Here is a 26,020-nt window from a genome sequence, read left to right on the forward strand (position 1 = left end):
TAGAGAGATCCCAGGTAGTTTTTACCGATTTTCCCCTATGATCATATAATACAACAATCAGGATATTAATAATGACACAATGTACAGATCTTACTCAGGCATCAATTATTTATTGATGAAAAACAATGATAAATTCCAGAAGGATGCAACAATAGCAATCCTTTAGAACCAGTGAGTTGACGAAAGTAACTCGGCTGATAGCAGCTGGGTCACTTGAGCATCAATACTGAGCTAACCAGATCAGCTAACCTCAATCTACAGGCCTGTAGGTAGGTCATCTCTATTGGACTATTCGGTTAATGGTCTATGTTGTAAGCTGAGTCACAATAAAGTATGCATAAAGCAAAGGTATATTATAAGTGCCTGTTTGGGTCTCACCTGTTAACATGTTAGGAGTTAAAGCAAATCACATGGCTAAAGCCCAAGGCCAAGGGGTGAGAAAGGTATCTACATCTTGTGGAACTGTTAAAAGTCAACAGGGTATATATAGGGAGAAGTAAAGAATCTGGCTCAAAATCTACTGAAGATTGACCAAAACATTTGCCTCATTGAACATATTCTTTGATAATGCCAGATAACTTTATGGCAGATAACAGATAACCCATGACTGTGGTAGGTTTCATCCAAGTTTTCTAATAATTGACTGGTTATTGTATTCCTTTAAGCAAATGCCTGGGATTAAATATAATAACTCATGTTTTCTTTGTTGTCTTAATCATGATTAAAGTTTATAAGCAAAGACTAGAGAGACATTCATGTGTGGTTGCTCTAATTCAACCACTTAAACATTACTTGTTTCTCTCCATTATTTAGAGTCTTATTTTCATATGGAAATTAAATGCTCTTTACCATAATGCTTTATGTGGAATCAGGTATCTTGTGTAAATTAGGGATATATACAAATATATAACAAAATTATAATCACTCATTGTTTATCATAGCAATAACAAAGGATTTACTTTAATTTTTAATTGTTTGTCAACCAAGGGCCCTAAGTAAATGTTCCATCAGGTTCTTTCACTGTGTGCATGCCTCTGCGTGTGTGTGATCTTTTAAGAACACAAAAATAAGTTAGGAAGCTTGAGCGTGTTATCATGGAATATTTGGTATATTCAGTAAGGTTTCTAAGGTTAAAAACTAGAATATATAATTTTTAAATATTAATTTTGAAGTTATGTAACTTGGGGTTTGGTACTTTAATTAGTTTTGTGTTTCTCAGTGGAAAACAAAATAAAAACAAGAAAAAGTGAAGAGCTGAAAAATCCTTTTAGAACATGATATTCTTTTATGTTGGTAACTGCTCTTACATATGCAGCTTATTTCCACAAATGTAATGTAAAGTGATTTTCAAAAAGCCTCACGTTTTACATTCAGCCTGAAAGTAGACTTTCTAACAGTGAAGCTAAACACATTAGACAATATATTTGTTCACTAGTGGTTGTGTTATGTGATGGCTATGGGCTATTTTTTTTTCTACCCATGGATTTATATGCTACTCTTCCTTTAAAATTTTAGATGTAGTAGGCATAAATGTGACTTTCTTTCTGCCCAAGGCCTGTGACGTAACAGGTCCATATTGAACACAATTTTCTTTCTTTCCTAATATGTGGCCTAGAAAATATTCCTAGAGATACAGGAATAACATAGGTGGACTTAAAATATTAGCACTATGACCTTTCTGGCTGAACTAAAGAATACAGCTGGCTTTATAGCCAAGATGATGATTAACTAACATATTCTAGCCCCCAGCTGAAGGCAAGCATGTTCAGCATATAAGAAACAATAAGCCTTAATAGTTGAATGTAAAATATATATATATGTGTATATATATATACATACATACATATACATATGTATATACATATATACATAGTATAATATTAAGTGTGTTTCTATATAAATTCATGTAGGAACAGATAAGCAAAATTAAGAGACTAAAAAAGCATATCATAGTAGCTATAAGTATGCTGGAGTCAGTGGGATAGATAGGACTATAATTTTTCATGATTTTAATAAGTATAACCTCTATGTAGAGGCACATTATTTTTTAAGATGTAAAGATCAGCATGCCAATGATTTAAAAGAAATTATAGTCTGAGCTGAGGAAGAGGAAGTTCCCTCTAATTATTTTGTTTGTAGCTCATTATAGCACACACTGTCAGGATTCCCTGAGGTCTGTGCCCCCAAGGTTAGGTACTTAGAATAAAACAAACACCATCATGGAGTATAGTTTCCAGGTCTGTCTACTTCTGAAGGACATCTCTATGTTCCCTCCAAAATGTTTTGACAATTGCAAAAGTGGCATTTCTTGGGATCTTTATTGAATAAAATTTTGCAAGAAACATCAACTCTGATCAAAGAACTGAAACATTTAAACAAAACTTTCAGTTTTGAGACAGAAAGTATAGGCAGCTTATTAATACTAGCAAGGAAGTCTTCAATAAAAATGCATCAGGAAAATCTGGCTTTTGGTGAGTTGATTCAACCTAGGATTATCTTTTCATTCTGATGTGAGGGACATTGGAACCCAGCACGTTGTTGGCCAGAGCCACCTATGTGAGCTGAGTAACAGCAATTTCGACTTGGTTTGTGTGTATATTCAACTGGCCGCATTCTACTTGCGTTATTCCCAGAACCGTTGTCCTGAGCTGGAAAGTTCGTCTCCAATTGCTAAGCTAAACACATTGTGTGGTTTGACAAGAAATGTTAAATGCAAGTCTTCTCCTAAAGAAGTGATACTCTTCAGGGAAAAAGCTAAGGTGCACATGCAAACATGCACATACACACACATGCCCATAAATGTAGCAAACGTGCCAGGCACTACACATACATTGTGGTAATAGACGTGGAAAGAACATAGAAGAAGAGAAAAGGCATTTCTGTTAACCAGCAGTTTTTTTGGAGGGACTATGTGGTACTTCAGGAAATGGTGGCACAACGTACAACAAGGGTAGAGGTGCCATTTCAGAGGGATGAATGGTGGAAGATTAAGAGTTACAAATGCTTGTTTTTGTACAATAAGGATTTAAGGCCCCACTGTGAATGAAGCACTATGGTCATGGCAGACGATGTGGTTATATAGTGCCTGGAGATATTAAAGACATCTGGGCAGAAGTTTCGATTTGATTCACTTAGTATAAAATGCTCTCAAAAATGCTTACACCATTGCATTCCAGGCTAAGTGTGAGTCAACAAAAGTTAATCTCATAGACTGGACTCCAGTTGGAAATCTTATATACAGGTGAGAGGATAGTTGGTGATAGTAAAAATGAAGAGGGAGGTACACTTAGACTATTTCTCTCTTTTCACCTTTCCCTGATTGCCTTTCCCACAGTCACACATACGACAGGCAGAAGAGACAGAAAGAACCAGGCAGGGTTAGGAAAGCAAAGGAAAATGAAGATTCTGTGTTGCTGGATTAGAAATGGATACGATTGTGAATCCAAGACTCAGTGAAACATCTCAAATTAAAGAGTCCAGGAGATACAATTCTTTTAAAAATAGCTTTCTGAATATGCACCGCAAGAATGTTTAAAAACTTGGAACTTGTACTATTTTCATAGAGATTAATGGCAGTAGAAAATTAACATGGAAGGAAGCCGATATCTGTGGAGATCTTAACCAAGTGTAGGATTTCTTGGATATTTTAAGGTCATACGTCATTTAATATGTTCACGCTCAACATTAAATGAGCTAGCATGGTGTTACCACCCACATTTTGTAGATGAGAGTATTGAGGCTCATATGATTAAAGAATTTGTTAAAGTTGCTTATGTAATATACAACATAGGCTGAAACTGAACTAACATCTGTTTCCTAAATTCACGTTCTCTATAAAATAACATGATGTAAGGCTGCCTTTTCTCCACCCACTCAAATTAGCCCCTTCTCTGAATGGGGTTAATTTTCAAAAAAGTTGATAGTAGAATTTTATAAGAAAAGTTTCTGATATGAAAAGGTAAGTGAGATATTTTATTTTCCTTTTTCTGCACTGTGAACAAAGATATAGCTTCTTTATTCAATCCCAATCATACTCCCAGTACCAAGCTAAGTTAGTTAAAAACAATACCCTACTTAGTTTGACAAACTTATCACCACAACATTACCTTAACAATTATTGCCTTTATGAATTTTTTTTGTACCTGTAGAATTGGTGAACTAATAAATCTACAATGGGAGCATGTTCCTCACAAGGGGTGTGGAATGGGCGAGGAAGTCTCACATTCATTATGAGTAACCTGGAACTCTTAACTCTTGAACTCCTTAAGACTTCCTGGCATTCTTTCCTGACCTTGAACTCCTCTAGGTCGTTAAGGCATCCTGGAATTCTCTCACTTAAAGTTTATGTGGGACACGTATTGAACACAACATGTGCACTCTTGAGAAGTGGCGGTGAAAGCATATTTACCAACAATTTAACAAATAGCCCAAGTAGTAATGAGAATGGAGTGGGCACTGGTGATTGGTGATATGAATGGAACCTGAAGACCTTCTGGGTGGACAGAGTGGCTCGAGTAAAGGCAAGAAGTAGTGAGATTAGCAGCAATTCAGTTAGACTAAAAGGCCACGCCAGGGGTGAAGAGAGAAGTAAGGAGTCAACAGTGCATGAAATTTAGTAATAAATGCACAATCCTCAACTTTGTACAAATGTTTCAAGTACACATGTCTGAGATTTGTTGCTTACTGTAAATCCTGGACAAAGCTTGGCAGGGCAGTAAATTGACCTAACACAGTTCAAATATTTGAGTACAAATACCCAGGCTCTATCTATCTATCTATCTATCTATCTATCATCTATCTATCTATATCTATATCTATCTATCTATCTATATATATATTTAAAAACTTGGAACTCATACATATACATACATATATATACACATACACATATGTATACATATATAGCAAGTGCAAGCAGATTGCAGAGTTCATTGCCTTTTGGCACTCCATGATATCTCTGAAAAGATTAGTTTAGTTCTTAGTGTCAATATCAGCTCAAAGGGGTCCATGCTATACCTAGAATATTGACTAGTTTGTCCGAAATATTTAGAAACCCATGTGAGGAAGAAAATGGAAAAACAAAGCACAAACAATAAACCAACACTAACATTGTTTACCTAGAGAAGAAACGAGAAGGGATCTACCTTAATGTCTTCAAACATTTGAAAGTCTCTTTATAGAGAGGATTAGCTTCAAATCCTGTGAACTCCAGAGAGAGAGAAAGATCCATTTGGACTTTGAAAGCACTAGAAAATACGATAGGAGAATACTACTTAGGATAAACATAGAATTGAGTATGATGGTTACTGCTTTGATAGTTTCACTGACGAGTTTGAAGAGAGATCATTAGGTGTGAGGACAGGAGCTTTAATGTAAGGAAAGGGCAGTGGAAGTGTTACTAAAGAAGTATGAACACAAGACATGAAAATACTCAGAAATTCTTTGCCTTTCAACTGTACTAAGTCTTGTCTTGGTTTAGAGTCCTCACAAAGATCACTTATTCTTTAGGAGGTAGAATATGACTAACAATTTAGGGAGTCTTTCACTTGAACTAGACCAAGCTCTACAACTAAACCATGATGTATTGGGTTTATCTAGCCTTCTGGCAATAATAGCAGATTGTATCTCAGAATTCTTAACTTGCATGAATGTGACCCAATAAAAGCAATCTAAGTTCCTGAATTTAGAGAGGACTTTTGTTTAAATCAATACACGTAACTAAATATATGAAGTTCACAACAGGTAGACCCAATCTTCTATGTGATGGAGAATGTGACTGCATAGCTAATTCTCTGTTCCTGGATTAGTGGTAGATTTAACAATATGCTGTTGTGTGTTATAGACAAATAAAGTTGTGCGGGTTCACAGATGTGTCCAAGATGGCAGGATCATGTTCATTATGTCTCCACACCCACTTCTAGAATCCGTTCTTTAGGATTTGACCTTGTGGAATTGGTAATATTTAAACTCCTGCTGTTTTACAGAAACCAAATGTTTATATTTCTTAATCTAACACATTTTTTTTATTCTTCATTGACCACTACAGATAGACTTGCCACATTAGAACAAAGTTTTTGGTTGTTGTTGTAAGTGATATTTCTTTCTCAGTACCGTATTGTGTGTGTGTGTGTGTGTGTGTGTGTGTGTGTGTGTGTGTTATAATCACTGATAAATAAGCATATTTTTTCCATTTTAATACAATAAGCACTACAAACTGTATAACCAACAGAAGAGGGTTGATGTGAAATTTTCAAGACTATATGCAAAATACTCCCTTAGAAAACAGTTATAAATCATTGAGTAGTTTGGGCCTTCAAAATGACCACATGGTGGGTATGTAATTGACAGAATATAGTCATCCATGGAATTTTTGACCAGACCACTTAAAGAAACTCTTAAGTCCTTGATAATGGGCTATATCTAGAATAGGGAAATACTCAATATAGAAATACAAAAATTGTGAAGGTCTGATGATACATTTTCCCCCAAAGATATTTACAGTTATGTTTTTCTTTATGTATTAAAAGTGTTTAATTTTCCCAACTTGGCTTCTGACATGATCATATGAGTACTATGATGTGCTCAGAGGTTTGTTTGTTTGTTTGTTTGTTTTTTAATTTTGCTATATGTCTCCTTTGTGCTCATATAATTATATTTTATCCTGGGATATTCAACGTTGTAAGAATCATATACATCTACAGGTTATTTATATAACTTAATACTATTGATTAGTCCCATTTTTTTTCTTATTTTCCAGATGAGGAAACTAAAGTACTGAAGGATACAGCTAATTGCACATAATTGAAAAGTCAAGTAAGACTCCAAAGTGAAACAGAGCACTCATGTGTACGCACTGACCCCATTGCCTTCACTGGCTTGCATTGACCTGTCCTGACTTCCTTTTACTCTTCCTTCTCAAGTTCCGCTGCTCAATTCTCTTTTCTTCTCCTTTATTTATTTTTTAAAATCAAGAACCATGGCACTGGATGAGGGAAATCAGAGCTCTGTGACTATATTTATCCTCCTGGGTTTCTCGGAGTACCCACACCTCCAGGCACCCCTCTTCCTCATGTTCTTGACCATCTACACAGTCACTCTGGTGGGAAACCTGGGCATCATTGCGGTTGTAAGGATCAACCCCAAACTCCACACACCCATGTACTTTTTCCTCAGTCATCTATCCTTTTTGGATATTTGTTATTCCAGTGTATTTACACCAAAACTTCTAGAGATCTTGGTCATGGAAGACAGAAGTATCTCCTTCAAAGCATGCATGGTGCAATTTTTTTTTGTTTGTGCATTTGTGATTACAGAAATGTTCATGTTAGTGGTTATGGCCTATGACCGGTTTGTGGCTGTTTGCAACCCCCTGCTCTACACAGTGGCTATGTCTCGGAAACTCTGTGCCCTCTTGGTAGCTGGAACCTATGTATGGGGTGGAATATGTTCCCTGACACTCACATACTCTCTTTTGGAACTATCCTTCTGTGGTCCCAACATTATACATCACTTTGGCTGTGAGTATTCTGCCATCCTTTCTTTATCCTGCTCTGACCCCTCCTTTAGTCAGAGGATGTGTTTAGTCATTTCCACATTCAATGAGGCTTGTAGCCTCCTGATTATCCTCGCCTCCTATATTTTTATAGTTGTCACCATAGTCAAGATGCCATCTACTGGAGGACTCCAGAAAGCCTTCTCTACCTGTGCCTCCCACCTGACCACCATCACCATCTTCCATGGGATCATCCTTCTTCTCTACTGTGTGCCCAACTCCAAAAGCTCGTGGCTCCTGGTCAAAGTGGCCACTGTGTTTTTTACTGTCATGATCCCCATGTTGAACCCTCTTATTTACAGTCTTAGGAACAAAGATGTGAAAGACACAGCCAGAAAGTTAATTCATACCAAACTGCTTTCTCACTCAATGTAATTTGGATTCTTTTTTTTTTCTTTTTTCTTTTTTCTTTTAGAGACGAAGAGAGTTGTGGAAAGGGGCAGAGGGAGACAGAGAGAGAATCTTAAGTAAGTTCCATGCTTAGCATGGAGTCTGAAGTGGGACTTGATCCCATAACCCTGGGATCATGACCTAAGCCAAAACCAAGAGTTGGACACTCAACTGAGTGAGCCATCCAAGCGCCCTTAATTTTGATTTTTTATACACATACATATACACAATTACTTTTAAATACTTTTTATATGTTGCACTAAGGGTTACTAATTTTTCTTCAAATAACTGGAGAAAATGTATTCAGATAATTAGTTCATTCATATACATCTGTGACATTAAATCTCACTGTGCTTTAAAAAATTGCTTACAGGTTAAAAGAAAAGAAAGAATGAAAATTCTTCTCAAGTTCCAATCCCAGAGGGTAGTGTGCTAAATAATGGTCCTCCAAAGAGGTTTTCATCCTAACTCTCAGAACCTGCAAAGATGTTGCCCTTCCCTGCTCCCTTTGTTCCTTCTCACCTTATTCTTCCCTTCTCATCCTTCCTCTTGAATCATGAAATATGACAAACACATAGAGAAGTAATTCTGAATAATTATCCCATGTGTTACTTTCTGTAGGAAAGTAAAGGCAGAGCATTATCAGCATTTTTCAAAATTTCCATAAGCACTTTCTCATCACTGCCTCTCCAGCACCTCTAGGAGCAAACTCCTTTGTGGAATTTGTGGTCTTCAAAGCTGCTTCTTTTTAGTTTAGCTACAACTCCTAAGAATAAGTCTGAGAGTATAAGTGCTAGCTTTCCCTCCTTTTGAAATTCACATAGATGAAATCTTAGAGTATATATTCCATTATGTCTGGCTGCTTTGGCTCAACATTTGTTTTAAGTGAATGTTTCAATTTATTAGCTGTAACCGTAGTTCATTTTTTCTTGTTGAAGAATGTCCCATAAAATAAATATGCCATCATTGGTGTATCTATACTATTAATGGACTTTAGTTATTTCCTCTTCTTGGCTTTTATGGAAACATTGCCAGGAATGTTCTTGCACAGGCATTTGCACATAAGCAAGCACTTACTCTGTGGGATGTGCCTATGTGTGAAAGTTCTGGATCACAGACAGCTGGTTTCTCCTCTTTTACTAGATACAATCAAACAATTTTCCAAAGTCAGTGTACTAATTTACATTCCTCCTATATCACGTGTGATTCTAATTATTGCACATTCTTGCCAACATTTAATATGGTCACACTAGACATGTTAATATCTTCAAAGTTCATAGGTGAGTATTGGTATGTCATTTTGGTTATAATTTAAATTCCTCATAGTTTCAATGTGGTTGAATTTCTTTTAATAGGGTTATTAGTAGCCCTTTGGTTCTTTTTTCTTTGTGAGATGCCTATTTCGTTTTTTTGTCCATTTTCCTATTAGGTTGTATTTTATTATAAATATGTAGTTCATTATGCATTTTAAATAAAAGTCCTTTTTTTTTGGTAAAATCGCCATGACTATTTTCTCCTAAACTGTGGCTCTCTATCCACTCTCTCGACGATGTATTGAGGGACACAGATTTCCTTATGTTTAATGAAACAGGGTTTATCAAACTGTGCTTCCAAGGTCCTATTCAAGATATATTTATTTCCTCTAAAATAATGAAGATATTCCCGTATTTTATGGGTTAAGTTGTCCTAAATTTAGTACATTATTATGTCTTTTATATTATATTCTATTTACTCTTGGATTGTAGACTTTAATTTTCCTTTTACACTGACTTTTCAATGTATTTCTAAGATAAAACTGGAATTAAATTTTGGTGTGATATGAGAATCAGCTGATTTTGTATTTTAACTTGTGGATGCATATTTTCCCAGAAATATTTATTGAAAACCACTCCATTAGCACTGATCTATAGTGCCAGGTTTTTCATAAAGTAAATGTCCCTATATGTACAGTATATAAATTTTCTACATGCTTCTCTGTTTTATAGCTAAAACCATCCATAACTAATAAAGCGATTCCTGAAAATTTAGTTTTTTTTCTTACAGGTTAAATGATATTTATTTATTTATTTATTTATTTATTATTTATTTATTTAAGAGAGAGTCTCAGGGGAGAGAGGGAGAGGGAGAGAAGGAGAGAATCTTAAGCAGGCTCTACACTCACCACAGAGCCCAATGCAGGACTAGATCCTGGGATAGTGACCTGAGCTGAAATCAAGAGGCAAACACTCAAGCAACTGAGACACCCAGGCTTCCTTAAAATCTCACTTTCTATAGGTTTTTTGTATATTCCTCCTGCTTCCAGATTAACAAAGTTATCTGCTTCATTTGTCTGTGTTTTTGTGTGTATTTTGGGTTTTTGTGAGTGGATGTGGAATTTCATTAAGCTATTTTTTCTTCATCTGAGTTCCTTTAATATTTTCATATGGTAACTTACATTTTTTGAATTTTCTAATATCAACTCAAGTGATCTTTTCCAGAGAACATGAATTTAAAAGTTATAGAATAGAATATTTTTTTCTATTAGCGGATCAGTTTGTGTCAATATTTTATCTGTAATTTAAAATTCTGTGTTCATAATTGCTCTGCAATTTTCTTTTATTGCATTGTCCTTGTCAGTTTTGTACATCAAAGTTGTATTGGCCTCTCTAGATGAAATGGTAAGAATTTCTCCTTATTCAATTCAGTGAAAAATGTTCCTTAATAGAATTCACTGAAAAATAAGAGAATTTTTAACTGCATAGTAAAGTTTTTAATTACTAGTGCACTTTTTAAAATAGTGGTAAGAAAATTATAATCTCAATTGCTTCTTGAGTCAGTTTCATTGTTTTCTTTTTCCTTTTTCTAAGTTTTTAATTTAAATTCAAGCTGGTTAACATACAGTGTAGAACTGACTTCAGGAGAAGAATGTAGTGATTCATCACTTATATATAACATCCAGTGCTCATCCCGACAGGTGCCCATAAGATACCTAGGAATAAACCTAACCAAATAGGTAGAATATCTGTACCCTGAAAACTCTAGAAAGTTTATCAAAAAAATTGAAGAAGACACAAAGAAATGGAAAGACATTCCACGCTCATGAATAGGAGGAACAAATATTGTTAAGATGTTGATACCACTACCCAAAATAATCTACACATTCAATGCAATCCCTAGCTAAATAACACCAGAATTCTTCACAGAGCTAGAACAAATAATCCTAAAATTTGTATGAAACCAGAAAATATCCCAAATAGCAAAGTAATGTTGAGAAAGAAAACCAAAGCTGGAGGCCTCTCAATTTCAGACTTTAGGATGTATTGCAAAGCTGTAATCATCAAGACAGTATGGTACTGGCACAAAATCAGACACATAGATCAATGGAACAGAATAGAAGACCCAGAAATGGACCCACAAATGTATGGCCAACTAATCTTTGACAAAGCAGGAAAGAATATCCAATGGAAAAAAGACAGTCTCTTCAGCAAGTGGTGCTGGGAAAACTGGACAGCAACATGCAGAGGAATGAACCTGGACCGCTTTCTTACACCATATATTGTTTTCTTCTTCTTGGAGCTCACCCACTCATCAATGCCAAGTTTTCAAAGTTGGTGGCACAACTTTTTTCATAAAAGTTTTTTATAAAGTTGAAATGGTCTATAGTTATGCTCAGTTTTCATTACTGACATTAGTTATTAATGCCTTCTCTCCCTGTCTCTCTCTTTTGCTTGTTTAGATGTATGAGAGTTTAATATTATCAGGTTTCTCCAATTTTAGATTTGTTGATTGCTTCTATTTTATATTTGCTATTTATTAAATTCTTCTGTCTTTGCCTTTTAATTCTTTTTTCTTTCTTCAGATGCTTTCCTGCTGAAAATACCTGTGACTCCTCTGAAGGCTCTTTTTCTCCTGTTTCCGGGAGTGCCCTCAATCCATACATAGGCCAGTGTGAAAGTGCCAAACAGTGAACATCTACAGGAATAGCTTTCAACCAGTGGTAGTATATGGTAGTGAGAACATAAAGATCCCATCTTCTTCATTCCTTGAGGGGGAACAAGTCTAAATTAGGTTTTACACAGTCTTCTAGGGGCCCTTATTGGGACTGACACCCAATTATCCACACAAATAACCTGTTCATTTTTGGGTTGTCTCTCTTCCTTACTTAGTTACTGGTGCTTCCTAAGATCATCTTCCAAACAAACTACTTGCATCCAAAACTTGTTTCAAGGTCTGCTACTGAGGAAATCAACCTTGGATAGAATGGAAAAAATCTTCGGAACATCTGTAAGAGATATATGTAATAACTGTATAGAAAGAGCTCCTACTTACAGTAAAGTACAAAAACCCCAATAAACATTTGCAAACAATCTCATAAACACACATTAAAAATAAATTAAAACAAATAGCAAGAATATGGATTAAATAAAACTTTCATAAATGCTGAGTATGATTGCAAAGTTGAACAAAGGTTTTTTGAAAACTCTTTGGAAGTAGGAACCCATAATTCCAGTCCCCAGTATTAACCAACAGAAATGCATATATATTTGCACCAAAGACAGGGACAAGAATGTTCACAACCACACTATTTCCAATTGCCCCAAAGTGAAAATGATTTATATATCCCTAAAAAAATAATTTTTGGTTGCGTTTATTCAATTGGATACTGTATAGAAATGAAAAACAAAAAACTACTGATATTCAGTACAACGTTATGGAATTTCACAGTCATGATGTTAAGTAAGAAGAATTCGGGGCGCCTGGGTGGCGCAGTCGGTTAAGCGTCCGACTTCAGCCAGGTCACGATCTCGCGGTCCGTGAGTTCGAGCCCCGCGTCAGGCTCTGGGCTGATGGCTCGGAGCCTGGAGCCTGCTTCCGATTCTGTGTCTCCCTCTCTCTCTGCCCCTCCCCCGTTCATGCTCTGTCTCTCTCTGTCCCAAAAATAAATAAATGTTGAAAAAAAAAATTTAATAAAAAAAAAAAAAAGTAAGAAGAATGCAAACATCAGAGTGTATAAATCATATTATTTTATTAACATAAAATTCATGAATAGTCAAATTAGTTTACAGTAATGTGTCAGTATAGTTGCTGCTCTTTTGGGCTACTCACTGGGAAGGCATAGCAGATGCTTCTAAGTGATATTTTGATAATAACTGATATCATGATCTTGTTGGTAGGTGTGCAAGGTTTTTTTAATTAAACAATTCATTGAGTTGAACTCTTAATTTTTCACGTCATTGGATTTAAGTTCTGAGTAAGGAAAGGGTTAACAGTGGGCAAGGATAGATAAGGGATCCTTGGGGAAGCTGTCTGCAGCTGCAGCTGGGTTTGGTGAAAAAAAAATATATCTTTCCATGTGCAACAACGTGGTTGGAACTAGAGTGTATTATGCTAAGGGAAATAAGTCAGGCAGAGAAAGACAAATATCATATGATTTCACTCACATGTGGAATTTAAGAAACACAACAGGTGAACATAGGGGAAAGGAGGTAAAATTAAGATAAAAACAGAGAGGGAGGCAATACATAAGAGACTCTTAAATACAGAGAACAAAGTGGAGGCTGCTGGTGGAGAGGTGGGTGGGAAGATGGGCTAAATGGGTAACAGGCATTAAGGAGGACACTTGTTGGGATGAGCATTGGGTGTTCTGTGTAAGTGATGAATCACTAGGTTCTACTCCTGAAACCAATACTACACTGTATGTTAGCTAACTTGAATTTAAATAAATAAATTTATTGAAAATCAATCAATCAATCAATAAAGGATAAATGCATTCTAGACCTGCCAGGTGCTAAGCACCATGAATGGAGTCTCACAAACTGTTCCTGATAAGGTCCCAATAAAAAGTCAGAGAAGATTCCTTGGCGACAACCCAGTAGGGACCCTCTCACTCTTGAGAGCTTTGTACTTTCACTCCATAAACTCTATCGTTTTGTCACTATCCACTTCCACAAGATTCATTCCTTGACTCCATGAGACAGAGACCAGTGTCTCTCCTACCCACCTGTAACAGTTCTACTTCAATAAAAATGTTCTCAAAGAACTTGGGGAAAAAAATGTAGACTGGCAATGTTGTAGCTGAATTCTCCAGACATAGATGTCGCGACGGAATTTGGCATGCAATTTTCATGGGATACATAGCTATAGAAGGAAAGGGAAGGAGGCGGAATGGAATTCAGGGACAACTTAGATTGTGATACAGCCACCAAAGTCCTGCTTATCCTATGGGGAGTTTTGGCACACATATTATATATCAAAGTCGATCCACTGGGTCAGGTCCCCTACCCATGCATAATCTGTCATATGGGCATGATGACTCTGTAGAGCTGAAGTCAATCTTGGAATTCACAGCTGGGAGAACATATCTTTCCTTGAAGAGGGATCTATCTGTACTGTGCATCTTTGTCCCACCATAGCAAAGTGTGGGGAGTCAAGGACTCTCACATTGCTGGTGAGCATGAAAACTGGTAGAGAGCAATTTGGTAATAGCTATCCTAAGAAAATATACACAGCAGTACTGCTTCTGAGAATTTATACTAGAGATACTTTGAAAAACAAAGTAGAGGTATACATTTGGATATTTTTAAAGTATTATTTAGAACAGCAAAAGACTAGAAAACCTGAAATGCCCATTAATATGTGTTTGGCTTATAAGTGATAGTATTTTTTTAATGTTTATTTTCCAGAGAAAGAGTGCAAACGGAGGAGGGGCAGACAGAAAGGGGGACAGAGGATCTGAAGCGGGCTCTGAGCTGACAGAAGCAAGCCCCTTGCTGGGCTCAAACTCACGAACCATGAGATTATGACCTCAGCTAAAGTCAGAAGCTCAACCGACTGAGCCACCCAGGCACCCCGCTAAAATAAGTTCTTTTTCTCTAAACTCTACCTCAAATAATTTTTTTTGCATTTCTTTTTTTATTCTTTTTTTAATTAATTAATTTTTTTTTAATTTACATCCAAGTTAGTTAGCATAATGCAACAGTGATTTCAGGAGTAGATTCCTTAATGCCCCTTACCCATTTAGCCCATCTCCCCTCCCACAAGCCTTCCAGTAACCCTCTGTTCTCTATAGTTAAAAGTCTCTTATGCTTTGTCTGCCTCCCTGTTTTTATATTATTTTTGCTTCCCTTCCCTTATGTTCATCTGTTTTGTATCTTAAATTTCTCATATGAGTGAAGTCATATGATATTTATCTTTCTCTGACTGACTAATTTCATTTTGCATCAAACCCTCTAGTTCCATCCACATAGTTACAAATGGCAAGATTTGATTCTTTTTGATTGTCACATAATACTCCATTGTCTATACATACCACATCTTCTTTATCCATCGATAGTGTTTTTTTTTAAAAAAGAACATACCATGTAGTCATTCAAAATGTTAGCTCATTTTTATATATACCTACATCGCCAAAATAAAATGTTCCAGAAAAACTGAGCAAGAACCACACAGTAGTCCTAATTCAGCATCATTTATGTTAGGAGTGCATATACGTTTCTCTGTACATATGAACATATAAATGCACTGCAGTTTCTTGATGATTCAAAACAAACAAATAAACAAATAGAAACAGGTAGCACTGTTTACCTCAGGTAGAAAAACTAATGGGTTGACAGGCAGAAGCATGTGGGAGATTTTTTTTAAACTTATCTTTGGAATCACATCAAGAAAATGCATTATCTAAAGGAAGACCATTTCGTGTAATTTATCATAAATATCTTTAATGCAGAAATTGATGATTAAAAAAACGTTGGCATGGTCTCTCAATTTTATAATCACCAAGGTATCTGCTTCTATCTTTCTCTTTTTGTAGATTAATTGATAGATGACTATATACAGAGATATGAATACCCATATATACAGATAACATACAGATACAAATATATATTAATATATTTGTATTTAGTTCATTTCAATATTTACATATTTGATCTATGTATTTCAGGTTGTAAATATATTATATTACAAATATCAGTATGCCACATTGAGAGCCAGATTATACTGAACCTATAAAAAATGAACTAAAATTTCATTGAGATTCATCCCCACTCTTTTATTCCATAATTTTAGAGGACTTGCTATTGCCTTCTTTGAATTGTAATATGATACATCACTTCTGCTTCAATAATTACTTCAACCATTTCTGACAATGTTCATATTTTATACCCTTAGCTTGTTTCATGAAATTATAAACTTTCGATCTATTTTCAGATTTTGATTATTCTGTTACTTATAATTAGCTTAGACTTCCAGAAATTTTCCATTGCGATGTATTGTGTACAGGGAGTTTCAAATACTACAGAGAGTTAATGATATGGGGAATGGTCCAATTTCTATTTCTAATTAGCAACACATGCTTGGAGTACTTACAATAACTCCCAGATCATTAATATCCAGAATGCAATTATCTTTATGAAAGTACATTCTCTGACAAGGTAGACATTAGAATCTCATGATAATCCCATTTTTATTCAAGAAACAACTGAGATGATATGCAGAGCTGCTTTGTAAATTATAGTTGTAATTTGCAAATATAAATGGCTAAATCTATATTATAAAGTCTTGAGTTTCTTCTTTTCATAAATATTGAAAATAGGTATTGAAAATAGCCAATAGGTATATGAAAGAAAATTATCGATGTCACTTAGCCATCAGGGAAATACAAATTAAAATTATAAGACTCACCTCACATCTGTGTGTGTGTGTGTGTGTGTGTGTGTGTGTGTGTATACAAGTGTTGGTGAAGATAATGAAGAAATTGGAACCCATATGCACCGTTGATGGGAATGCAGTATGGTGCAGTTGCTATGGATATAGTTACGGAGATTCTTCATGAAATTAAAAATTTAACTACCGTGTGATCCAGTAATCCTATTTATCCTAAAGAATTGAAATCAAGATTTCAAAGAGTTACTACCATTTCTGTGTTCTATTGCAGAACCATTAGCAATAGTCAAGATGCAGAAACAACCTAAATGTCCATGGACAGATAAATGGATAAAGAAAATGTGGTATGAATATACAGCGGAAGACAATTCAGCCCTAAAAATAAAGGGAATTCCACAATATGTGACCACCTGGATAAACCTTGAGGACATTATGTAAGTGAAATAAGCTACTCAGAAAAAAATAAATTCCGCTTATATGAGGTTATCTAAAATAATCAAACTCATAGAATAAAAGAGTGGAATGATGGCTTCTGGGGACTGGGGGAAGGGAAAAGGAGGAGTTACCAATCAGTGGTTATAAAGTTTCAGTTAAGAAAGATGAATACGTTCTAGAGATTTGCAGTACAAAATTATATTTGTAGTCAATAATACTGTGTTGCACACTTAAAAACCTCTTAAGAAGGTAGATCTCACATTAAGTGTTCTTACCACAATAAAATGAAAATTTTATTTAAAAAATTTTTTTTTATATTTATTTATTTTTGAGAGACAGAGTGAGACAAAGTGAGACTGGGGGAGGGGCAGAGAGAGAGGGAGACACAGGATTGTAAACAGCCTCCAGGCTCTGAGCTGTCAGCACAGAGCCTGACGCTGGGCTCGAACCCACAGACTGTGAGATCATGACCTGAGCCAAAGTCGGACGCTCAACCGACTGAGCCACCCAGGCACCCCTAAAATGAAAATTTCAAAAAGAAGTATTAGTATGTTATGATCACTAAAATCTAAACTTTATATAGGTTCCTTATTTTTTCCCGTTAATGCCTTCTTCATTTTCTGAGGTCCAATCCAGGATACCACACTGCATGCAGTTGCTGTGTGTCCCCAGTCTACTTTGGTCTGTGACAGTTTTTTTACTCTTTTTTTTTTTTTCTTGACTTTGACAGCCCTAAGGAATACTGGTTAGGTATCCCATAGAATGCTTCCAAATAAGAGTTTGCATAATGGTTCTTTTCATATTAAGCTGGAATTAAGAGTGTCAGAAAGGTGAACCCTTTCTCATCACATCATATCAAGGGGTAAATGATATCCGCATTGTTTCACTGATAATGGTCACCTTCTTTTTCCTTAAGGCAGCGTTGGGGCAGTATTCCACTCCAAACTTACTGTGGAATTTAAAATGCAGGTGAGTTCTTTTTTTTTTTTTAATTTTTTTTTCAACGTTTTTAATTTATTTTTGGGACAGAGAGAGACAGAGCATGAACGGGGGAGGGGCAGAGAGAGAGGGAGACACAGAATCGGAAACAGGCTCCAGGCTCCGAGCCATCAGCCCAGAGCCCGACGCGGGGCTCGAACTCAAGGACCGCGAGATCGTGACCTGGCTGAAGTCGGACGCTTTACCGACTGCGCCACCCAGGCGCCCCAAAATGCAGGTGAGTTCTTAACAGCTGTTTCTCAATTGTTCTTTTTTCCCCTTACTTATTTCAAACTCAACAGTTGACGTTTTCTTCAGTTAATACATATTACTTCAATAATTCAAAATTTAAAAGCAATTAGTGGAATAGATGTGGTGATGTAATTATCCTTAATGATTTAAGAGAAAATGCATATACCACGATGACCCAAGGGACGGTGTTTCAACGAACCGTAAGATTTGTGGTGCACTGAGGAACACTCCAATTGTAATTCTCTGTAATCTATATCTTCAGAGTTATGGAGGCAGATATAAGACCCAGAGTTTGGCAGGGTTTAGATTGTAGATTCAGCTTTTGGTTTTTTCTTTGAATTCCCAAAGATTTCTTAGGTCCTGGAAATAAAATGCCTTTTGACTGGTTATACTTATTGAAATATACTACCATTTTATTTCACACCTCAAGCCTGTTGCTACTGTAAAGAATGTTTTATTACTAAGAAGAAAAATGCCTGAGATTCACTGATCATAAAAAAAAAATTCTCAGTAAAATAATCAAGAGCTTCTGGTGTCAGGTCAGTTCATTTCTTTTTCAGTAGCTTTCAATTTAGGAAGAAAACATGGAGCTCCAGCTCATATAGATTATTCCAAAAATTATACGTGGACCCCTTTCTCTGGTCAGAGACCTTTTAATTTTCATTCACGAGGCATGAATGTTTTTGAGAATTAAATTTCATATGACAGAAACTGACAACAGTGAGCAATGGGAAAGACACAGAAAATCATGGGGTATTTGTTGATTTTGTATTTCCATAGGCCTGGTCTCTGTTTGGATACAAACCTAATCTGGTCCCATTGGTTTTCACCAAAACCTTTGAAATTGCTAGGGTTGGGCTACCAAGTCTTTTTCTGAATAACTTTTTGGTATTGACCTAAGAAGCATGCCAAAAAGCCAGAACAGTAGTAGCAACAATGTCCCTAATAAGCCAGGGTTTGCAAATAGTTTCATGTGTTGAAGGGAACTCATTTATTAAAATAGCCTGAACAACAATGGATGTTTACAGTGTATCTGCCTGGTCCTTCTTGCTGTTGGAAAAAAAAAATGCTGCTGATGGATGCTCTATGTGTGGGGTTGCTTGTGGCACATGGAAAGGTAGGCAGGCACGTTGCTGAGTCTGGAGCTTGACGCTTCAGAAGATGGAACAGATTACCCATCTAATTCTGTCGTAGTCTCATGTCTAAATCTTGGGACCATTCATTTTATGGGCTTCCTGCTCTAACTTCCTTACCTTCCCCAAGTTTGCCTCACCGTAGGAGAGGGCTTACTTCTATTGGTTAAGAAAATGTGTAATTTCCATTGTATCACAGGACATATTTTGTATGGAGCTATTGTTGGTGAAAATAAGATACTTCTTCTGTTTCTCAAAAAATATACAATTTAATTATATATTTACGATTTTATAATATATAACAAATGTAATTAATCTAAATTAATTAATGAATTAAAATAATACATGGTAAGCAAAATATCAGTGAAAGGCCTACAAAATTACCCCTGTAGGCCATGCACCTTAGTGGAGGCTTTGATGGAAGCCAGATGATTATTTCATGAGCAAGAGTTTGTAATGGATTCTCAAGCATTAGGAAGATGGCACAGACTAGATACATTCTAAGGTTTATTCCGACTCATAAATTCCGTGCATATTTAATTCTGTACAATGCTTAGAAAATGTTAAATATGTAAAAACAATGAATACTAAGTGTTATGTGGCACCATTTGCAATGCCAAGTGATCTTGATCCTTAGTATGGTTCTTAGGACCATAACAAAGTGCTCCATGCTTCTTGTCTGCCTCTCTCACTCTTACAATTTCTTTTTGTGCCCTAAGTTTATATTTCAGTCCAATAGTAATAATACTAAGAAGGGCTGAATTTTAAACAATAGAATTATATATATATATATATATAATACTATATATAATATATTGTTTTATAATTATATATTATATTTTATAATTATATTATAATATAAAAATATAATAATAAATATATATAAATAATAAATACATATACTTATTTATGTGCCTAGTAGTTCTCATAATTTAGCAGGCAGCAAAATCACCTGGAGACCCAGTCAAATCAAGAATTGTGAGCCCGGGGTACCTGGGTGGCTCAGTTGGTTGAATGTCCAACTTTGGCTCAAGTCATGATCTCGCGGTTTGTGAGTTTGAGCCCCACCTTGGACTCTGTGCTGACAGCTCAAAGCCTGAAACCTGCTTTGGATTCTGTGTCTCCCTCTCTCTCTGCTCTCTCTGTCTCCCCTCTCCTGCTCATGTTCTGTCTCTCTCTCTCAAATTTAAATAAACATTTAAATTAAAAAAAAAAAGGAATTGCAGGCCCCATCCTAGAATTTTTGATTCAGAAAGCTGGTGATGGGGTTGGAGACTTTGCATTCCTAACAACTTCTCAGGTGCTCTGGCTGCTATTGGTTTGGGGACCACACGTTGAGAGTCACTGTTCTGTGTCAACTTCCCAGAGGCATATGAGGCCTCTTTCTTCTTTCTGTTTCTCCTTTCCATTCAGGTCTACTTTTAGAAATAACTTTTCAATCAACAGGAATCGTGATGTTATCTGAAGGAAATCGAAGTATCATACCCTTTTATTCTTTTGGGTTTTTCGGAATACCCAGCCCTCCAGGTTCCACTCTTCCTGGTTTTCTTGTCTATCTATATGGCCACTGCTGTGGGCAACGTGGGCATGATTATAATCATCAAGATAAATCTGAAATTCCACATGATCATGTACTTTTTCCTTAGTCACTTGTCCTTTGTAGATTTCTGTTATTCCACCATAGTGACACCTAAATTGTTAGAGAACTTGATTGTGGAAGACAGAACCGTATCTTTCTCCAGTTGCATTATGCAGTTCTCATTTGCTTGCATATTTGGAGTAACAGAAGCTTTTATGTTAGCAGCAATGGCCTATGACCGTTGTGTGGCGGTCTGTAACCCCTTGCTCTGTCTTACTATTATGTCTCCAAAGCTCTGTGCTCCGCTGGTGGCTGGGTCATACTCATGGGGTATAGTGTGTTCCCTGACACTCACATATTTTCTCCTTGCATTATCCTATTGTGAGTCTAACATCATAAATAATTTTATCTGTGACCACTCTGTAATTGTTTCTGTCTCCTGTTCGGACCACTATATCAGCCAGATGCGCTGTTTTATTATTGCCATATTCGATGAGGTGAGCAGCTTGATGGTTATTCTGACGTCTTATACCCTCATTTTTGTCACTGTTATGAGGATGTCTTCTGCAAGTGGGTGCCGGAAAACCCTCTCCACCTGTGCCTCCCACCTGACAGCCATCACCATCTTCCATGGGACCATCCTTTTCCTCTACTGTATCCCTAATCCTAAAACTTCTTGGCTCAGAGTTAAAGTGGCATCTGTGTTTTACACAGTAGTGATTCCCATGCGGAACCCCTTAATCTACAGCCTTAGAAACAAAGATGTGAAGGACACATTGAGATTAGTTGTTGCAAAATTGCTTTGTCCCTCAATATAATCTTGTTAGATTAATTATTTTATTCCTGAAAAAACAAACAAACTGATTTACTATGCTAGAGATTGTTCAACCCTTGTCATGCAATTGATGATTCAAATCATTTTGCAATTAATATGTTTCAGTGAATATATTTATGGCAGGGCATTTTATGATAATTGATTTTGTACACATTCATTTTTGGGGAAATATCTCCAGACATGTAAACCAAAACTTAAACAAATAAATAAACTCTTGGATCGTAATATTTTTGCAATGTTTGTAGGTTATTTTAAACTATTTTATCATGTAGTATGATTTCATATGTATGTTTCCAAAATAAAACTAATCACCAGTTCATCAAATATGTGCAGGTCGAGAATGGTTCCCTCGAATCACAATCAGGTGGCTCATGTTCCAGGGACGGCTTTGGAGGGGTGTGTCAGCTCACTGTACCTTGTACAGAAGCCAACCTTTTGCTATTTGTTGTATTGAACGGCAGAAGTTGACTTTAACTCATGAAATTTTAAAGGGACCCAAGCATATCTGGTCTCTTAAAGATAAGACACAAATAGAATGGATCCTCAAAAAACTGATGAAAAGAACTTCATCAACATTAAAATCTGTTGCAAACGTTCCTTGTTGGTAAAAGAGAGTGTTAAGAAGTAAGCCACAGGCTATGAATAAATATTTGCTATATATACATCTTTGCCACATATATGCACGTATACATGTTTGACAAAGGATTTGTTTGTAGAACATATGAAAGAAAGCTCTTTATACTCAAGACAAGAAGACAAAGGATCTAGTCAAAGGTGAAATATTTAAGCAGACACTTGACAAAACGAGGTAAATGAATAATCATTACGCACATGAAAAGATACTATTATTAATCATCAGTGAAATTCTTATTAACACTGAGATACTGCTGCACATCGGAATGGCTAAAATAAATAAAACTGAAATATCATGTACTGGTGAAAATGTGGAGCAAGCAGATTGCTCACACATTTCGGATGGGGGTAAAACATAAAATGACTTTGGGAACAGTTTAGCTGTGTCTTCTGAAGTTATGTGAACACTTCCCATGGACCTTAACAATTCTCTTTTTCAGTATTCATCCATAAGATACGAAATCCAACTTATTTATTTTAACTGAAGAAAAAATTGTTCTCTCTGGTACACGCAATAATATAGGAAATGGAAAAGAATAGGAAAAATAGCGTGTGAGGGATATTTTTGCCTTTTATAAACTTTTTTTTGACTTTTTTCCTTTAAGAAGTGATTTTTCTAGGAGTAGTTTGTTTTTCATGAAGAGCTCTTTCCATAAACCTATCAAGGATAAACAAGAGTTGGCAGGAAAGATATGACAAGTTTTTGTCAGTTTAACATAGAGAAACTTAAAGTTACGTAAATAAATAAAATATGCTACTATATAAACTTGTTAATATACATAAATCTTTTGCATTGTGCCTTTGGTAATCTTATAGCATCTATGTTACCAAGACTTTGAAAACTGTACCGATGAGGTATAATTGTCCTGTCATGTAATTGAGATTTGAGATAAGGGTGACGCTTGTTTATGGAAGAATGGTTTTCAAATTGTTATGAATTCTGAGAAAAGACAGATGCTGTATCCATGAGTAAATGTTTGGTGAGGACAAGAAATGAAGTACTCTTGGCTCTAAACAGAGGGAGATTAGAAGAATGATTTGTCATAAAAGTCATAGAAGTCATAGAAGTCTTGCTGATATAAGAGGGGGAAGAGAGGTTCTCCGAGAATAGGAAAGAAACCATTAAAATCATCCCATGATGCATCGCTGTTCCTTCAGCGTAGCTGGCTTTTGAGAGAGACCTAGCTCCTATGTAGCTCCCTCAGATCTTAAAATGTGTAGTGTTTGTGTTCTGTCCTCTCGTGTTGGAGTTTAACTTTCTCTTCTGCAGCTTAATAGCCAGACAAATACTGTGAGAGGGGAGAGATGGTCAAGCCTTTGAGCAAGGTCTCAATTCTCTTGTGAGATATTTTTTTCTTAAACACCATGACATTTCCCTAGGACATTTCAATCTGTCTCTCTGGTTCACATACCCAGCCTCCCACAGAAATCTAGAACATAACAAAGGCTCTGTAGGGAAAAATTAATAATGAGTTTAGGATTTCTTTACTTTTCAATTTATCAGTAAATTCTTTTTTTAAAACATTTAAAAATGTTTATTTACTTTGAGAGAGAGATGGGGAGAAGGGCAGAGAAGGAGAGAGAGAGAGAATCCCAAGCAGGATCCATATTGTTCACGGCAGAGCCAGCCAGACACGGGGATCCATCTAACGAACCATGATACCATGACTTGAGCCAAAATCAAGAGTTGGGCGTGTAACCAACTGAGCCACCCAGGCACTCCCATCACTAAATTTTTAGACAACTTTATCAAATAAATTTCCTGTGTCTCCACAAAGCACTGCTAGATTATTTTCTCAGTATTGACCCTCTGCAAGGGCCAAATCTCCTCAGCTTGTTCCCCGAACCAGCAAAAAATGTGAATGTGAAGGAACAGCTGGTGACTGTCAGTAAAAGAAGTCATATGAAGAGTTCTTCAAGCAAGAGGGAGACAGATGGATCTTGGAGAATAACCATAGACCATGGAAAACTCAACCAAATAGTAGGCCTCCAGCAGATGAATATGGGTTAAGGCACATAACATGCAAACATTGATTTGGCAAATGTATTATTTACCTTTCTAATTGTGAAAGGAAATCAGAAAGAATTCACATTCCCAGAGTGCAGAAGTGTAGTGGTGGGGAGCAGAGGCAGGGCAGAACTGACGCCAATCCCAGTGTGCGAATGACAACACAGATCTCTGGGATTCATGTCACTTACCACAGATGTTTCTATTCCTTGTGATAAATAGCCTCTGTTGTGTTAGGGTCCCTGCAAGAGTAGGGTAAGAGATAGGTTGTCAGGGGCCCAGGGAGTGTGTTGAATGGATCTAATTGGGTGGTATTCAGGTAAAGTAGACCCAATGGATTGGTTGGCACCCATTGTTTTTAGAGAGTTAGACATGCTTCCAAAATACATTTGTCAGGTGAGTAGGTGGCTCAGTTGGTTAAGCATCCAACTTGATTTTGGCTCAGGTCATGATCTCGCAGTGATGAGATCAAGCCCTGTCTCAAGCTCTGCACTGTGTGCAGACTGCTTGGATTCCCTCTCTACCTCTCTCTCTGTGCCCCTCCCTGACTCCTGCTCTAGCTCTTTCTCTCTCAAAATAAATAAATAAATAAATAAACTTAAAAAAAATTTTTAAAAACCAAAATACTTAGTCATTTTTAAAAACGTATGGACACAAAAAGATTATAATATTCAACTGTATTAGTACAAACTTGGAAGAATAGATTGTCCATATTTGAAACACACACACACACACACACACACACACACACACACACATTTATTTCAATGAAGCAAATCAATATTTCCAAGGACAAAAATGATTATTTTATGTTAAATGAAAAATCCAGAATCCAAGTTCTGTTGTTTATACATCTCACAACAAATATATTTTGCAGAGAAAAAGAGAAAAATCATACAGTGAATGTTAATAGCAGTTATCTCTGAATGTTTGCATATTAGCTGATTTATCCTTACCTTTGTTTACTGTAGTTACCATATTTTCCAAGTCAGTTTGTATATTTTCTATAATTACATTTTTAAAAGAAATTCATGCTGTAGACTTGGTAAAACATTGTCTCCAGTGATTTAGAAGAAATTGCATTCTTGTAAAACGCCACACAAGCTAGCATGCAATCTCATTTCTGAGTTTGTGATGTAAAAATAAAAGTTGAGTACTAATTCTCCAGGGTCTAAATCTCTGAGGTCATGGAAGCATACATAAACCCTACATTTCGGTCCTAGGAGTCAGATTCTCTCTCTCTTTCTCTCTGCCCTTTCTCTGAGTTTCTCTGGATACTAAGAAATATAATCCTGTCACACTAATTAAAATTTATTCTCTACTCCTGCAATATTTACCAACTGCTTAATATGTTTAATAATGTTTGAATTCTGAGTTGGAACTTCCTTGGAGACTGTTAATAATAGCACAGGATCTTCAGGTGAGTTGGTATCAGGCTGGCTGATCTATTTTGTGTAATCTTTCATTTATATGGGGGACCTGCAGCCTTGAGACAGGGTATACTCTTTGCTGGTCTAAATGACATAATGTCTCTGAAGTCGGTCTTTCTAACAGCTCCCGCTGATGAGCTGTGATTTCTTCC

The 26,020-nt window shown here is 36.2% G+C and overlaps 2 protein-coding genes across 2 annotated transcripts; both read left to right on the top strand.

Moving 5' to 3' along the window:
* The first annotated feature begins 6,976 nt into the window (after positions 1-6,976).
* LOC125177043 (olfactory receptor 5D18-like) lies at positions 6,977-7,927 on the top strand. The gene has a single exon (XM_047879057.1). The coding sequence runs from the start codon at positions 6,977-6,979 to the stop codon at positions 7,925-7,927; it is 951 nt and encodes a 316-aa protein (XP_047735013.1).
* Positions 7,928-20,837: 12,910 nt separating this feature from the next.
* Positions 20,838-21,780, top strand: LOC125177069 (olfactory receptor 5D13-like). The gene is given in 2 exon segments (XM_047879098.1): positions 20,838-20,869; positions 20,871-21,780. Coding segments are annotated over 2 exon segments (942 nt in total).
* The last annotated feature ends 4,240 nt before the right edge of the window (positions 21,781-26,020 follow it).

The sequence above is a fragment of the Prionailurus viverrinus genome, chromosome D1, assembly GCF_022837055.1.
Source record: "Prionailurus viverrinus isolate Anna chromosome D1, UM_Priviv_1.0, whole genome shotgun sequence".
Lineage (NCBI taxonomy): Eukaryota > Metazoa > Chordata > Mammalia > Carnivora > Felidae > Prionailurus > Prionailurus viverrinus.

Coding starts and splice junctions, on each gene's coding strand:
- LOC125177043 (XM_047879057.1), top strand. CDS start 6,977: ATGGCACTGGATGAGGGAAATCAGAGCTCTGTGACTATATTTATCCTC.